Consider the following 17,562-nt stretch of genomic DNA (forward strand, 5'->3'; position numbering starts at 1 on the left):
CTGCAAGATCAGCAAACACGCAAGGTTTCCCTCCGTGGAGCAGCCTGAGTTTAGCAGGGTAAATGATACCTTAGTCCTTCTTCATGTCCCGTAGTCGTTGTTTCACATCATCGAATCGCTTTCTTTTCTTGTGCAGCTCAGTGGAGATGTCTTGGAAAAGCATGACATGGTGGCCTTCATACATGATCTTGCCCTTCTTTCTGGCCGCCTGCATGACTCGGATCTTGTCTCGGAAGTTTAAAAACTTCAGTATCATGACTCGCGGAGCAGAGGATTGTGGCGCACCTGGTAGTCTATGAGCTCTTTCGATAATCGGCGTGGCGGTTAATCTTCACCAGTCTGAGATTTCAACGACGGCTCCTGTTTTCCAGGTCATCCACCTTAGAGGTGAGCTCACACACCTGCTTCTCCAGTATCGTGATTCTGGTTTTCATTAGCAATATCATCCTCCATGTCACCAATACGGTTCTCTGCTTGTTCCAGTCTCCCTGAAAAGTCTTTAAAGTCTGACTTGATCTCGTTGATTGCGGTCAGAACTCTGTCACATTTGGAGCTGAAGTCATTTTTCAGGGCTGCAATAGCCTCTAAAATCCCTGCTGCTCCGGAAGCGTGCACATCGGTGGTTAGCGTGCTAGCATCTTCCCCTGTTTCTTCGAGTCGGTCGGCCTTATTCTGAGCTTTTTTCTGATGGCCCGAGTTGGTTTTAGATTGTTTGGTCGACATGTCTTAGATTACAGATGCACTAAACTTAAGTTTGGTGAAGGAGTGCATTCGCTTATAACTCAGGATAATTAAATTTAGCCGATGCCTACAGAGAGATCGAAAATGCGACCGCTCAGCTCCGCGCCATAGCCACTCCCACATGTGTTAGCATTCTGACATTAGCACTAAACACAAGGTACAGCTGAGGATGGTAGAAATGTCATTAGTTTTGGAGGTATTTGGTTATCAACCCAAGTACTGGACCAAAGTGAATTTTTTTTTTACCTGATGATGGCACTCGATGAAAAGATAAAGAATGATTAAAGTGGAGGAGCAACCTACCAATCAACAGACTGCTAGCATGGCTAAAAACCAGGGGCTCTTAGGACCCCTGGAGGTCTGGGTCCTCGGAGCAGTTACCTCTATGGAAAGAGCAGCCAGCCTGGCATTGATTTAAAGTAAAGACAAATAAGATGTGTGTGATCTTATCTCATCAGAAACAGATGGTTACTAGGGGATGGACTGAATGTGCAGAAAATGTGCAATAGAGACTCAAGAGAGACAATTCAAGCGTTAACAGTATATACTGTTGTTTATTAGGTGCTTTATTCATACAAAACAACACATTGTTGCAAAGTGTTTGTATCTATTGATAAAAGTAAGAATAAAGTGCTTGTTCTTCATCTGTACACGTTTGACTAAAAGTTTAAATTCTGTTTCATGGTTCAGGATTGTATTCATCCGAACTTGTTGTCTATCATGGAAAAAAAACTGATACATTTTGAAAAACAAAATAGCTTATTTATTAAATGTGAAAAGTAACAGATCTCAGGCAGGAAGACAGAAGTTCAAAATACAGAATAATTTATTTTAACACAGAGAAAATAAGTGTGTTGAAGTTGAGCATTTGTGTCATGCTTTCTTTAACATAAATAGATTTTTCTCCCATAAAATGTGTCTGTATATGATGCATAATCATTTTAAAATGAAAACAAAAGCATATCGTATTTACAAAAAACTGAATGGAAATCAAGAACAAAAAGCTTGACTTAACTGTAGATCATACTGTCATATTGAATAAAACAAGAAAGCAATAAAGATACCTCATTTCAAGTCACCTCATGATTTGAGAGAAATACCCGGTCACCATGTTTAAAAGTAGATGAGCTGTGCATTGTCTAGATGCTGATGTTACAACTGAAAGTGTACAATACCTGAAACCAGAGCAAGTTATGAGCTAAAGCTGAGTGGATTTCGTGACAGCTCCTCCTCCTCCAGATTTACAGGTTAAATTGTGTCCTCCATCTTTTATTTGTCACACTAGTTCAGTACTTTGGTTGGATGCACACAAACAAAGAGAGGAAACAAATGGAAGGGCAGCCATTACCATTGATTAAACTCCTGACTCTCTGCTGATGTATAAAGGTAGGGTGGGCTGTAGTCTGTCAAGGCTGATCTGATTCTCTGAGTCCAGAACACACAGCATTTCCACCGTCTGCTGCTCAACAAATGTCTCTTTGAAACCCAAGTGAATGTCATCTCTCATCTTTACCTCCCTGTCACTTCTTACATTCAGACTCCCTGCCTCCTCTTTCACATCCTCCTCATCCTCGTCGTCCCCACAGCACAAAGCTACTTCGTTCTCGTAGCAGAAGGCGCTGGGGGAGTGGGGGCCCAGCATGTGGCGGGCTGCCCTCGGGGCAAATGGTGATGGAGACCGGGAGTAACTCGAGCTGGAGGATGAGGACTGCCCACCGCGACCCGTCATCTGGCTCAGTTCCCTGGCACTGCAGTGAGGTGTAGATGGCACTTCGTACGTCTTATGGAAGCGGGAATAGTCCACTTGGTAGCGGTCACCTTTCTCAAAGACCACAGGCTCAAAGCGGTGACCCCACATGATCTCCTTGGCCAAGTAGGAGCTACGGGCCTGAGTGGTCATAGCTGTGGCCTCAACCATCCCCTCCAGGATGACCACGATCTCAAAGTCCTCCTTCTGCAGGTCATTGCGGCTCAGGTTATACAGAGGACTGTTCTTGTTGATCTCGTGGACCACCACCAGCGGTGACACCAGAAACAGCCGATCCAGCCCATCGTCGTAGCCAACATCAATGTCTGTCTGCTCCAATGGGAGGTACTCGCCCTCCGCCGTCACATGTGGCTTAATGAGCTGAGCACGCACATGCGCTTCGACAATGTGGCTCTTGCGCATGTTCCCCATTCGCCACATGAGGCACAGCTTACCATCTCGCATAGCAATGACGGCATGATGCGAGAACAGCAAGGTCTGTGCCCGCTTCTTGGGCCGCACCATCTTTGCCATGATGGTGCCGATCATGAAGGAGTCAATAATGCAGCCCACAATGGACTGAACCACCACAGTCAACACAGCGACCGGGCACTCTTCAGTGACACACCGGAAACCATATCCAATGGTGGTCTGGGTTTCTATTGAGAAGAGGAACGCGCCAATAAAACCCTGGATGTGGAGAATACATGGCCGCCATTCGTCTTTCCCTTCCCCTACTTCAGTTCGAGGATCCCCTTCCTTCATAGGAATGTGAAGGTTAAAGTCTCCATGAGCGAGCGCCACTCCCCAGAAGATCAGGCCAAACAGCAGCCATGACAGAAGGAAGGTGGTGGTGAAAATGAGCAGCAAGTAGCGCCAGCGTATGTCCACACAGGTGGTGAAAATGTCAGCCAAGTATCGGCGTGGCTTATCCTCCATGTTGTTGAAGACCACATTGCACTGACCGTTCTTCTTCACGAAGCGGCTGCGCAGGCGGCCGGTGCCTAGGTCCAGGCCCAGACGACACGAGGGTGAAGCACGGCAACTGTTGTGGACGATGGGCTCATTTGTCACTCTCAAAGACAAACCCCCTCTTCCTTCATCACTTCCTGGACAATCTCCTCCCCCTTCTTCGCCCCGCATACAGGCCCCCGATAGTGTCTGCTGAGTCAGAGGACTGTGGCCATTGTGGAGGCCCAGGGTGGAGATCTTCAGGGCATCTTCATCTGTGGAAACGATGCTGTATCTGGAAGAGCAGAGGGGAGGAAATTAGTTCAGAGGAATTGATAGTTTATTAAGCTTTGCCCAACTTGTGGCAGTTACTGTTGCCACACCTGTCAAACCTTCAGTTCTATAAGTAAGATCAGCCTGTTCTTCTGTTCCAGCATAACCCTGTTTGGCTACTTCACTCACATGGTCATCTGAATTTGCAAGCAGTTTCCACGGTTAAGATCCTAAAGGTCTTTTAGGATTAGAACTAAACAATGTGAACATAATGCTATCTTTTGGTAACATTGGCTTGAGTTACCCAAAGCCAAAAACTAACCTAGGACTGGCTGCCATATAGTGGGGAAATACTACACAGTGGATGTACTTTTTTTAAAGGGTAATCTGATACCCTACAAAACAATATTTAGGCTTTGAAAGCAGTGAATACGGCAGTAGGCAGTTAGCCTGATATGCTCATGTTTGCAGCTGCTAGAGCAGACAAACAAGCTATTTAATTATTTCTTTACACTTGCTGTTGTGTTTTTGGTTTGGAAAGACACTATACACTACTGCACACTGCTTCAACATGTGGAGAAATCCCAAGCTTGACATACCTACATTGCCTAGTCGCTAAGCAATGATTGGAGAATAGATATTGGGGATGTGATGTTTCTTATACTTTACCTTTTATAAAGGGTTTATAAACTGTAACTAATGTCTTTATTAATGGTTTGTGCATAATTTACCACATACTTAATGACAGATAATTATAAAGAACAACTTTTGAGTTTCCAGTCTGCACAAACCTCCTGCATTAAAAGTCAAACAATTAATAATGATTTTATTTGTAAAGGGTAATTATAGATATATAAAGGGTACACAGACTAATAATAAGTCTAATCAATAAAGAGTTGTGAGTTTATCAACAAAAGGTATTAAGTCATCTGCATGAAAGTATTCATTTTAGTAAGTTATTGAAGGTGTTGAAGATAATCCATCAAGTTTGCATCTTTAAATGTTAATAAATTGTTAATAAATATGTTGTCATCCAGATATGCAGCCATTTTCCAGAAGGTCAGGGGTTAAATGTTCCACTTGTTGATCTACGTAATGAACTACAGTGTCATCTTTATACAATATGGCAACACAGCGTTTTTCTAAATAATGGCTTATAATTGTTCCATTAGCCATTTGTTAATGATTTATTAACCATTATAAAAAAAAATGTAAATCACTGTGATTTTGTGGTTGCAGCAGTGTTAAGTGAAAAGAAACAGAAATATCCTAAAATGTATTTTTCTTTTCTTATATTCTATCTTATTCTTTCAATAAAGCCATTGACATAGTTTTACTTCCCATCCTCTCTTACCTGTTGACTCGCACCGCTCCCATGGCACCGGTGATCATCAGGCTGTGTCTGCGAGGGCAGTAATGTAAGTTGGGGCGGGCAGTTCCAACCATTAAAGTACTGTTGCTGGACAGGAAGGCAGTATGAGCTCAGGTCTGTCTTGCATTCATTATCAGCTTTGCCTTCTCATGATTCATTTTCTGTGAACAAAGAGGACATTTCTTCAATCATCAGAATGGTGCAGGACTTTTTATAAAGTAAAACAAAAGAAAAGGCGCAGTACGAAGTGTTAACAAGGATGCTAAATTCCTGGACCTGAAAAAATCGAATAAACAGGACTAAGAGTCAGAGCCATGCCAGTAGCTGTACTGTACTGCTTTGGGCTAAATACTCACACCAATATGCTAACATGCTCACTGGTAACTGCCTAATGTTTACTCTGTAGTGTTTACCATGGTCACCTTTGTTTAGCATGTTAGCATGCTAATGTTTGGTTATTAGCTTCAAACACAAAGTAGAGCTGAAGCAAATGGAAAAGACAGAAGTATTTGGTCATAAACCAAAGTTTTTTTAAATCTTGACCCGATGATGGCTCTAGATTAAAAGTTAAGGGGTCAGCAAAATCATCAGAATATATCATGAGAGAGACACGAATGTCTGTACCAGATTTCATGGCCATTTATCCAGTAGTAGATATTTCAGTCTGGACCGACTAACAGACCGACATTACCAACCACAGAACCACGTCACTAGCGTGGCTGCAAATAAAAAACAAAAATCTCTCCGTGCAAATTATGGCCTTGCCCTAATGCATGGAGCAGACCAGACAGTTTTGTGTAATGAAAGCTTATCGATTAGGTCATTGCTAGTGGTTAGCCTTAGGGACCTTCACGCCAACCAGGGGTGGAAAACCAGACAGGCAGTGGAAGGGACAAAGGTCTAAAAAAGAGATGAATCAGTGGTAATCTACTGTTAGAGGAACAATTGATCTGCTGTTTGGCCTGATGACAAGGTTGGAGGGTGATTTTGCTCGGCTTATTATGTCAGCAAGCTGGAAACCAGGAGAACCTAAAAGCGCAGGGTTGCATAACCAATAGAAGGCTAATCGCACGCAATACAAAAGGGCATTAGTAGTTTGTGTTTTATTGTGTGTGAATCACTTTGGCTGACGTAAATTACTTGACATGGACAACCCTGCATTAATGAAAGGTAGTAATGGATTGTCTTGGGAAATTTTCTGACAACTGCAGTTAAAAGCCTTCGTTCGATATCGCTGTCACATCAATAACAAGCACATGCACATAGCAACACACTTAAACACACGCACGCACACGTACAGATTTTGATGGGATTTGGTGTCATGTAATGTGGGCTGTGTGCAACTCTTGTGAGTCATGCTTCCAGACTCTTTTTCCTGTTACACCAAGGACAGATGTTAAGAACTGGCTGCTGATTGGCTGGATGAAGGGTGATTTTCGACTGGATAATCCCAAAAGGGCAGATGATTACGTCAGCTTGATAACTCCCAGCTGGAGGAGAGTGTCCTCTACGTGAAATCCCAACCTTTTCTTACTGAGTTCTTAAAGACCGCAGCCAATATCACGCAGGTCCATCACATGTCTGTGGCATCAGCATCATGTTTGGGATCAGGACAACACAACACAATTCACATGTCTGTTTGCTCCAACTCGTAACCATTGATACTCTTGGTGAAGTGCACCCCGTGGTTTTCAGATCAGTATCACTTGTTTGTTGTTGTACTGGTTGGCATTGTGTCTAATCCTCTTTGTTTTAATGTTAGTTTTATTTTTGTGCACTTGGTCAATCCATATGGAATTACAAGACAACATCATCAAACATTAAAAATATATATATATATATATATTCCATTATACCAAAACCAAAACAACATTACGTATGTTCTTATATATATTTTCAACCAGCAAATTTATGTGAAATATTTAAAATATGTTGATAATGTTTATTTACAAAATACAGTTTTTTTGATCTGTTTATCAAGGCACTGCATAGTTCCCTGTAAGGAGGACAATGGAAAATAAAATGGAAGTTGTTGAATATATAATTGAGTTAAATAAATCTGCTTGTATTTTGCAAAGGTGGGTTCAAATATGTTTTTTATACCTGTGGTGGACAATAAAGTTGTATTGTATTGAGTTATTTCATTAAATTTGACTGTGAATAAGTAATTGACTCAAAAATACTGCTGTGTGTTACTTCTGAAGATATTTATGTTATCATCATTAGTGTCATGCAAACAAAAGTCCATTAAAAACATTAACCACAAACTTTGATGCACAGCTGGTGGACACAAAATAAGGCTGTAACAGAAGCTCATTGTATATGTGACGTTCAGAAATGTTAGAGGTAATGTGCTCTACCTATCGGTCAAAATAGGAGAAATACCAGATGATATAATAAAGTATAACAGTTAAGTGTTGTTGCCATGACGACCATCGGGTTGACGAAACTGCAAAGACGTGTTACAGCGTAACAGAATTTTATACAAACAACAAACCCCAACCATCCACACTCAATGTCCGCTCACTATCTGGCTTTCAGGCCTACATGGACAAGTAGGCAGAGGTACAAATACTTGATTACTGTACTTCAGGTATTTTTTCAGGTATCTGTACTTTACTTGCATATATATTTATACTTTTACCCCCTATATTTTACAATAGATATTGATATACATTGAGACGGATTCCCAACATCTAGACCGGTTCATATCATGCATGACAGATGTAACAAGACAAAACAGACTTGACCCTATTTGAAGTTCCAGTTAGGGCTGCACAGAAGCAGCCGGTAGAAATGTCCTTCAGGGAAACCAAGAGAGTACTTTTTACTTTTATACTTGTATAAAGTATATATATCAGTATGTATATAGAGTATATATCAGCACCTGTACTTCACTTCTACTTGAGTGAAGAATTGGTGCACTTTCGCCACCTGTGAAATCAAACCGAGACAATCGAACAGCAATCTTAAAGGACCAGAAAAAAGCTACAGTATTAAGTGGACAAAACAGAAACTGTAATGACTTTTCATCAAAACAAAAATACATCAACTCCTCTCTGTCATAATCTCAAGAAAAAAAGAAACATTATAAGGTTCACACATTCAGCCGTGTCCATTTTGCTGGTTTCATGTTATTGTTTTAGGATCTATGACTCATCATATTTTGTCTCATGCCTCCCCAGTGAGACATGTTCACTTTACTCTCTTTGTTTACATTGTAATTAATGAGACTGACATCCACAGAACTGCCAGTATGTAGAAGCTAAAGATAGATTTTCTCTCCTTTTTTGTACGTTTGCGGCTGTAAATACTTCATAACTGCTGATAATGGTAAATATTTTTGGAGGCGACTTCTGTCGGTATATGCCTGGCTGATGTCTTTTTTTCTCTGCTGACAGGAGCCCTGGGGGAGAGTGGCGGTAATTAATGGTTGATCATAGTTACTGTTTTAGCCGTCTCCATAGGAACATCTCTTCCCTCTCTATGGGGCTGATTCGCTGTTTTGTGTGTGTGCTGATGGTTTATCATATGAGACAACTTGTGAGGAGGAGGAGGGGGAGACCAAGGAGAGGAGAGGAGGTAAATAGGATTCTCCCTTGAGTTAACCATGCATCCTGTAACTCATAAAGAAGCTCCAAACTGCAACTACAGCGCTGTACAAATAAAGATCATTATTAATACTATAGAGTGTGTTGAAGACACAAGAGTAACGCTCAGTGTGTGAGGTTTTATTTAAGTACGTCAGAGCAACTAAACTGACGTACATTACATAATCCAATGCAAAAGAAAGCACGGAGGAAGTCCTTGTCAAATACCAGATTACTATGACGCTTAATCTCCAAATCCAAACAACAATATGAAAGGTGGATGTCAGTTGTTGTGTGACCTGGCTTAAGCCCTTTTGTGTAATCTGAAATCTGGTGATATGAGACGGGAGGGAGGGAGGGAGGGAAAAAGAAGAAAGAAAGAAAGAAAGAAAGAAAGAAAGAAAGAAAGAAAGAAAGAAAGAAAGAAAGAACTAAAATAATGTGCTTTATAGGCGTTGGGTCTTCCACATTGGACAGAGTGTGACAGAAAATACAGATTAAGATGAAGAGATTATGACGTCAGGGGATGTTACTACAACGTGTAATGCCATTTACAGAAAAGTGGAAGATTTACACACTCACACACCCAAAGTGTGAAAAAATACAATCTACGCTCTTTATATGTTTTTTCTCTTCCCAGAGTAAATGTTTTTGTAAAAAGCACAAAGGAATGTGTGAAAAACGTGTGTGAGCGAGTTTTGTTTGGTCGTGTCGTGTTATTCGGAGGCAGTTTTGTCTTTTGTTTGTACAACATGCTCTATTAAAACTGACATTTAAGAAGGGCCTACATGTCCCTCAGGAGAACAGCACTGGGTCCACACAGTGTCCTAGTCCTACAGAGAGGCAAAAATAGGGACTTGTGTGCGTAACAGGAAAGTGCTTATTCTGAGGGGAAGAACTTGGGTCATCCTACACACACACACACACACACACACACACACACACACACACACACACACACACACACACAAACACACACACAAAATGCTAGAAAAACACTGAATTTGCTTTACGCAAGTGTGTATTTGAATATAATTTTAAAATACTTGTACTTCAGTATTTGCATTTCTTGCTACTTTCTACTTCCTCTGCACCACACTTGCTTTTGAGATTTAGACTTTAAATGTAAAACATATGTTTAGTTCACACAATATGAGACATTATTATTGATTTAACAACCCAATGATATATATGATGTTGCTAAAATTTGGTCCACTTTAAATACTGAATAATAATCCTGTAAAATATGTATGATACATATGACATTTTACATAATGAACACTACTTATATTGTCTTTGTGCATCATCTGAAGCTATATCAATTTCTGTTTTTATCCTAGTAAAGCAAATTCTAACAACAAACAAAATGTAACTTGTTTTTTTATATGACTGAGGTGGCACATTGAACAAATGAACTTGTATTCTGCAGACGTGTGGTCAAAGACACATCTTATCATGGTGGACATTTACATACTTTTACTGTAGTGAAACTTTGAAAGCAGGATTTTATAGCATATAAAGTATATCTATAGTGTGGTATTACTATTACTGAAGCAAAAGTTCTTAATACTTCTCACAACACTGTCTGTAACAAAGCATTACGTCTAACTTCTTCTTTCTGAGCCATGCTATTGAGGTCATAAGTAGTTGCCTCAGCCTTAAATCTGTATCAGTTGTGTTACAGCAATTTAAAGTAACACTGATAAAAGTGAAGTTTCCATCTTTGCACATGTATCACTGCAGGAGGAAAGTCTTGAATGCCGATCGATGGTTCACACAGACCAACCAGAAGTTATGAAGGGGCGGTTTGCAAACTAAGCAGCAGCTGTGACGTGTGTTCGTTTCATTGAGGCCACAGGAGCTGTCCAGTGCTGAAAATCAATGCAAAGCCTGCAGGAATAATCGACAGCTGGGAGCGCAGAGGTGGTGGTAGGAGGGGGGTTGGAGGGAGAGCTGAATACTACCCTAACCTTGAAAATGATTTTGGCCTTTAGAATCTTTTCTCTATCTGTTTACACTCCCCACATGTTTTACAGTTGACTTACTCAGCCACATGAACGTTTTGTTTAAGTATTGATTGTGTTTTCTTCGTAGTCGGTTAGTTAGACAGACAACTGTCGCAGGACTCGCTGAGGTGGGAGTTTCTTGGAATGCAGTTTTAACATTTTAATGATTTAAAGTGGAGTCGAGGAAGTAAACAAGTTAGAGTCTGGAGTACATTTTTTTCCCATCATAACAAAATTTTAAAAAATGCCTTTTTGGGTCATAAAATTATTATTATTAATGTTTTTTACTCTTCCCAGCAGGGCCAACAGACATTACCACAAATAACAATAAGAATATAAAGATATAAACACTCACCTTGGTGGACTAACATTGGTTTTATCCTCATAAAAAGATATTTGAGTAGGTTTACTGTTGGCACCGTCCTCTCTTCTTTTCTGCCTCGTTTTCCTTCAGTAGACAAACTCCTTTTTCATAAATCTGCTCCCAGATTTCTGTTGCACAAACTTGTACGTGTCTCCAGTCTGAGCTTTGTCTTGTTGCTCCATAGTCTCTGAACGGAGTCGCTCCTGCCTGCTGGTTGTGCATCTGCCCCAATCCCTGCCAGTGTGTGCGTGTGTGTGAGTGTGTGAGTGTGTGTGTGGGAGAGAGAGACAGAGACAGAGAGAACGAGAGAGAGAGAGAGAGAGAGAGAGAGAGAGAGAGAGAGAGAGAGAGAGAGAGAGGGAAAGAGAGAGAGAAAATAGAGAGAATAGAGAAGACAGATCTGATTATGTTCCTATTTATATATGCTATTGTTTTCCCCAGAGTGTGGAGATGTGGATTGTATAATTCAGACTTCAGCCCACTCAGACAGATACTTGCAGTGACATCCAGAAAACACACCACCAGTGAAGACTATTGTAATCCTTCAAAATTCCTGTAGAGACTTAGAAGTGTCTCTGAGGCATTTTACAGTTTGTTTATATCAACCCTATGGCACAAAATTGGGTTTTGGGTTTCATATTACATCACAATGACAATTAAATAGACTTGTGTATATCTGTGGGAATGTACTGTGAGTTTATAGTAATCTTTAATGTATTTTATCCCTTTCTGCATAATATAGATAGATTTATATATGCAGAATTTATTGGTTTTCACGGTTTTAAAGAAATAAAAATACTAGAAGCAAAACAAAACCCAGATACAGACACAAAAAACCTGAATAAATGAAATGATTGAAATAGAAAATATGTATATTGTCTAGTTCATACAAAAGTTGTATTTCTTTATCAGAAAGTACAGAATTGGTTTGGTTGCTACAGTTTTTTTTAGTATATGTCAGCTGTTCCATGGCTTGACAACTTCAGAGGCTCTTCAGCCATTCATTAACCAGTCCCTCCAGGAAGTTCGCAACAATTAACGCAAACTCAACCAATCCCTGGGAATTCTGCATGAAATTTTGTCCAATCAATGCAACTTTTGCACAAATTTGACCAATCGTTTCACCAATCAAAGCTGTCCTTGAGCCATACGTCACCAAACTGTTAGTGATTTTATTGTCACTGTAACAAGTTCCCTTCTATTTTTTATTATTTATATGAATAAGAATAAAACATCTCAAGCTATTACATTGCAAAATGTCACAATTCTTTAGAGAAGATGCCATTTTAGGCCATAAAAAATCCATGAAAAAGCTCTGGAGTGTCCTTGAAGGGAATGATTAACAGTTGGTGCTTGAGTTTTTTCTTTCTTTCCATTGAAGATCAATACAACGTTTTGTCTGTAGGATACAAGATTTTACTGATTGTACTTTGTGAATCTGGATTGACACTCAAGATACAAGGTTGTCGTACTGACTTGATTAAAGACCTTAAAGACTAAACAGTTTTATTATTGCTCTCCTATGAAGTTGGGAAGCTTACAGGAGACACATTTCAAAACAGCATAATGAAAATAAAAACAGCAGAGGCAGAGATACCCTCACTTTTATTCCCCAGTTTGGTCACAGCTCCAAAAACACTGGTTCCTACATTTCACACCACTTTAGCACTTTCTAATGGACTTTCCCTGCTTAGTAACGTCTGCCCACATCTTTCAAACGGTTTTCTGTTATAAATGTTAAATCTCTAAGCAGGGCAGAGATAACCCTGATTACATCACAAGGTATTTGTTTTACTTAACTTGGGACTTGACTCTGGACTTCATAACTAAGACTTTACAGTTGCTTGCCACAAAACAAGGTCTTTCTACCAGCTCTGCCCGATTCTCTACATATTTATAATTAAAATATTCTCACCAATATCTTCCTTGTTTGTATATTCAGAGTTACCATCCAAAACTGACTCAATGAGTCAATGAGAAGGTTTTACAATTTTACATTATTTTTGGAAGACACAAATTACTTCCGCTGTCAACCATGATGAGTGGATAGCCAGTCTCCTGAAGATAATCAGAGAGGCGGAAGAAAGTAATTGCTGCAGTCTCTGCTTCCTCCCCTTTCTCTGTCCTGCATCTCCGCCTCGAGCAACAGTCAGCACCCAGCCGACAACCACTCTGTAACAGGTCATGATGGAGTTTATTATAAAAGTACACCGCATCAAAGGGCTTGAACCAGTTTTCAATTCGCTTCTTGTCTCCGGCTTTTACTTGTGTCACCACACAAACAGCTATGATCAAAAGTAAAAGCGACTATTGCATTAGAGGTGCTTTTACTGAGAGGTTGAATGGCGGTGAACTTTTGTTGCCTCTCTGACCTCGTTCGGTTTATTGTCGTCCTTCTCAGGCAACATTTACATGAAATCACATTCCAAGAGAGGTGATTAAGTCAGGGTCATTCAAGTGACGCTTACGTCTTATGTCTGGTTAAACACAGGTTACATAAGGGTGATTTGTGTTTACGTCCTTTTGCAATTACTGCAGCCGTAATTTGTCAAGTAACTGAGGAATTAAGCACAAGTTGTTGACCTGAAAGTCACAGAGACTAGAACTACAGCGTTAAGTCGATTAATCAATCAAAGAAAATTAAACAACAGCTGTTTTAATAATTATTAATTATTTTTTTGAAGAAAAAAATGCCAAACATTTGCTGTTTCCTCTCAAAAGTGAGATTTTATTGCTCATCTTTGTTTTGTATGATATAAATTAAATATCTTTTAACAAGCAATTTAAGGACGTCACTTTGGTTCCGGCTTTTTTCACAACTTTTTAACATTTTATAGACTGAACGATTTATTGAAAAAAATAATATGATATTCTGGGATGTCTGTGTGTGTCTGTGTGTGTGTGTGTGTGTGTGTGTATGTGTGTGGGACGCTGAATCTATCTGGAGTGCTACCTGTGTGCCAAAATAATCTCTCCTGCTTTCAGTCTCTCATAAACATTCATCCCAGAAATAGACCAAACGGAGAAATGGCTGCCGCTGTGGCCAAAACCGTTTTGTACTTCTTGCACTGGACAGATTGAACACCATCGGTCTCTGTAAATAAATAAAAAAGCATAAATAAATAAAAAAGCGGGAATGATTGAGCATGGCAGTCCGGTGTCAGCTCATACCATACGGCTGTGTGAGGCCAGCTTTATGGTTTCTTATTTCAGATCTCTTTGAGGTGTTATTGCCAATTAGACACAACTCTTTAGTTTCCATGGAAACCTTATTTTTTCCTTTCTTTCTGTTCTTTCTCTCGCACATAAATACACATGCACACGCGCTCTCTCTCTCTCTCTCTCTCTCTCTCTCTCTCTCTCTCTCTCTCTCTCTCCACATGATTTATTTTTAAAATTCCTTTCTTTTTGGTTTTATGAGACAACAGGTGGGTGTTGCATTGCGTAGGAGGGAGGTTTGGGTACATTAATATAGGACTGAGCAAGTGTGGGCACAGGTCAGAGGTTAGGGGATTAACTAAGTGGGCACAGAGAGGGAGTGAGTGGGCTGAGGATAACACACAGTCGAAGGAACATAATGTCCTCCATATAACAAGTGTGAATGAAAGAGAAGTTGTGACTGTTGTGCTGGCCAGTAAAGGTAGCAGTTTGGTTCTTGCACACAAAGTTTAACAATCAAATACGAGGTGGCACTTACACTTCTGAAATTAATGTGGGTTGCACATAAAGATAGTACAATAACATATAAATAATGTATGTGTGCTGTTGAAGCCTGTGTTGCATTCACACCATAAATGTCAAAGACATGTGTGCCTAATAGAAAAACCTCTAATTAGAGAGTGTTAAGTCATGCAGCGGGACACGAAGCAAGGTGAAGGAAAGACCGTCCTCGCTGCCAACACGGCCATCTGTGTGTAGAAATAGCTCTGATCTAGGTGGCAGTGAGATATTAATGCATTTTAGTGGCATATTTTGCTGGAGGCACTTCAGTATTTCTGTCTCCATCAGGACTATCCATCACTTGTCCTTATCACACATAGAAAAGCATTAAAAAGCACACCTGCACGCGCACACGGTTTTCGTCAGAGCAAACCTCATTGAGGAGGTCAATGACAGAAATCATCACCAAAAGCCCTCAACACCATTATAATAACTCTTCCCTTCAGTCCTATTTAAATTTGATAAGCAGATGATGGAGCTATTTTCTGTAGTGCCGACCGTCTCTGTGGCCCTGCTTCATGACTCCCCCTCGAATGCCATGAGAGCCAATTTACTCAGATGCAGGCGGACGCCTCATTTCTCACTCTGAGAGCCGATTCAGGTCAACATGTTTTTAGAAAAGTAGGCCGAGGGGGGCGGGAGGAGGGCGTGAGGGGCAATCACTCCCAGTGGTTGAATAAATTTACTCTAAATAAGAAGTATATACAGTGTTGCACTGTATACTAAAAACACCACGTGCACTTTCTTGTTTTGTGTATTTTGTTTACCAACCTTCTCCTAAACACAGACTTATTGAACATTTTATGACACTAAAACAAATCAACTCCAAGAACCTGCACTCGTTTTTTTGGCAGGTTTTTTTTGGGGCACTTTTTGTCTGAATAAGTGTTGTAAGCTTTTTCCTTAATATCTCTCTGGACAGACTTACATAACAAACTATTATTCCCAACAGAAATTACCAGACTGAAGTTGATATTTGTGCTTACATTTACCAACTCTGCACACTGTGTTTCTGTACAATGATTTAAATAGTTACACCTACATTCTTTGTGCTTCTATATATATATATATATATATATATATAATATATATATATACATATGCAATAACATTTAATTTTATCCTCGCTATTTCATGTTTGTAAGCAGTATATAAATGTGTTTACACAGCTGGTTTAAGGACATTTGTAAGTGTTTATTAATATATTTGTCAACAACTACATCTCCTCTTGTGAATAATTCAAAACAGATAACCGATTAGTGACAATAAATTATAACACAGAAGTAATCATACAAAATATAAAAAATAAATATCTAAATTTACAACTCAAATCTCCAGGATAAATCTAGTAGAATTTGTGATTAATGACACAATACAAGGATTTGTTAATGTTTATAATCATATATAATTAAATATGATAACAGCTGTGTTATACTGCAAAAGTTATTCATACATTAAGTGTGTATACACCTGTTGTGGACGCCTCATAGTCAACAAATACATGGATAAAAACACTTAAAACTGTCTGCACATATGCTAACAACTATTTGTTATTTGTGCATATTACAAATGCTTAAAGGGAAAGCGTTCATAATCAAATGTGAGAAATAAAACCCTGCAGCAGTCTCATGTGGTAGACCGTTGGCTCTTGATACAATCTCAGGTAAACGTATATAATGCCAGTCAAAGCATGCCTGTAACACAACATAATAAACAATATACAAATAAAACAGATTGAGGCAACAGAAAATATATTTTTCCCATGTAAAATTTTAATGCACAAGCTGTTTGTGTGAAGCAGGATTTTACACGACAAATCGCTTCAGCACCTTAAATAAAACATAAAATATAGATTTATAAATTGCTTGAGCTTGTTGATTTGAAAAGATGGTTAAAGTTGTTGAATTCAGAAGGTTGTTCTGAGCAGGAATACTGGTCACGATCAATATTTGCCTTGGGTGAGGGGTAGGATCAAGGTTAGGAGTGCTGGATCAATGTTTGCCCTCTATGCTGAGGTGCTGATTGTGAATTAATTAATCATCTGTGATTGGTCTTATTACAACAGACTCTACAGAGCCTTGTTTCTTTGTATTTTAAGTTATTGAGTTATGAATGTTATTTCCATTCCAGTAGCCAGATTGATGCAGGGAGAAGGAATCGATCACACGTGATAATGTTTGTAACTCTGACGTAAAACCCACACACTAAAAGCACATGCCCTCACACGTCCATGACTCTCTGCAATGTGGACCAAGTAACGAGGAATTTTAAAAGAAGAAGAACCTTTTAATTAACTCACCAAACACTAATTAAACACTCATTTCCAGATAGTTTGAATGAATTCTGTACAACAGGTCACTTCAACAAGGATCGGAAAGGAAATTTTGATATTTTCCAATTTTCGACTCATAGTACCTGGGAGTCACTGTGTGCGTAATGCTATGAGCAGTCGTCTACTGACGTCCTTTGGTTCAATGATTGCTCTGAATGGATGAGAACATTATGAGGTCACGTTAAAGGACGTGAAATTAACGTTTTCTGTTCAAAGACAATGTTGCCCCCAAACTCCCTGGAAAAGAGTGATTAAATGAAGACCAGGATAAAAGGTCTTGTCAAAAGGTTGTTTCTCGTAGCCCCTTCAGACCCGCCTTATGTTCCAAGGTTGTGAAAAATATAATAATGACTTTTTCCCATCCTTAATGCAACCAGAAATGAGAATCAATAAAAAAAATGTTTTTAATCAAAACCCTTTAAGTGTTATTTTTCTTGTCCATTTCAATGGACATCGGGTCCAAACA

The 17,562-nt window shown here is 39.5% G+C and overlaps 1 protein-coding gene across 1 annotated transcript; it reads right to left on the reverse strand.

Moving 5' to 3' along the window:
- Nucleotides 1–1,267: 1,267 nt before the first annotated feature.
- LOC127354090 (ATP-sensitive inward rectifier potassium channel 12-like) lies at nucleotides 1,268–11,387 on the reverse strand. Its single transcript, XM_051383736.1, has 3 exons — nucleotides 11,036–11,387; nucleotides 5,067–5,245; nucleotides 1,268–3,734 (listed from the first exon to the last, which is right to left on the reverse strand). The coding sequence occupies exons 2-3, from the start codon at nucleotides 5,156–5,158 to the stop codon at nucleotides 2,096–2,098; spliced, it is 1,731 nt and encodes a 576-aa protein (XP_051239696.1). The 5' UTR covers nucleotides 5,159–5,245; nucleotides 11,036–11,387; the 3' UTR covers nucleotides 1,268–2,095.
- Between the last annotated feature and the right edge of the window lie 6,175 nt (nucleotides 11,388–17,562).

Source organism: Dicentrarchus labrax, unplaced genomic scaffold (genome assembly GCF_905237075.1).
Source record: "Dicentrarchus labrax unplaced genomic scaffold, dlabrax2021, whole genome shotgun sequence".
NCBI classification, from domain to species: domain Eukaryota; kingdom Metazoa; phylum Chordata; class Actinopteri; family Moronidae; genus Dicentrarchus; species Dicentrarchus labrax.

What these genes read in the sequence shown, in the direction of transcription:
- LOC127354090 (XM_051383736.1), bottom strand. Translation starts at nt 5,158, where the DNA reads ATGGTTGGAACTGCCCGCCCCAACTTACATTACTGCCCTCGCAGACAC. An exon ending in GGAGCGGTGCGAGTCAACAG is followed by an intron (nt 3,735 to 5,066) that starts GTAAGAGAGGAT and finishes CTGCTCTTCCAG; the next exon opens with ATACAGCATCGTTTCCACAG.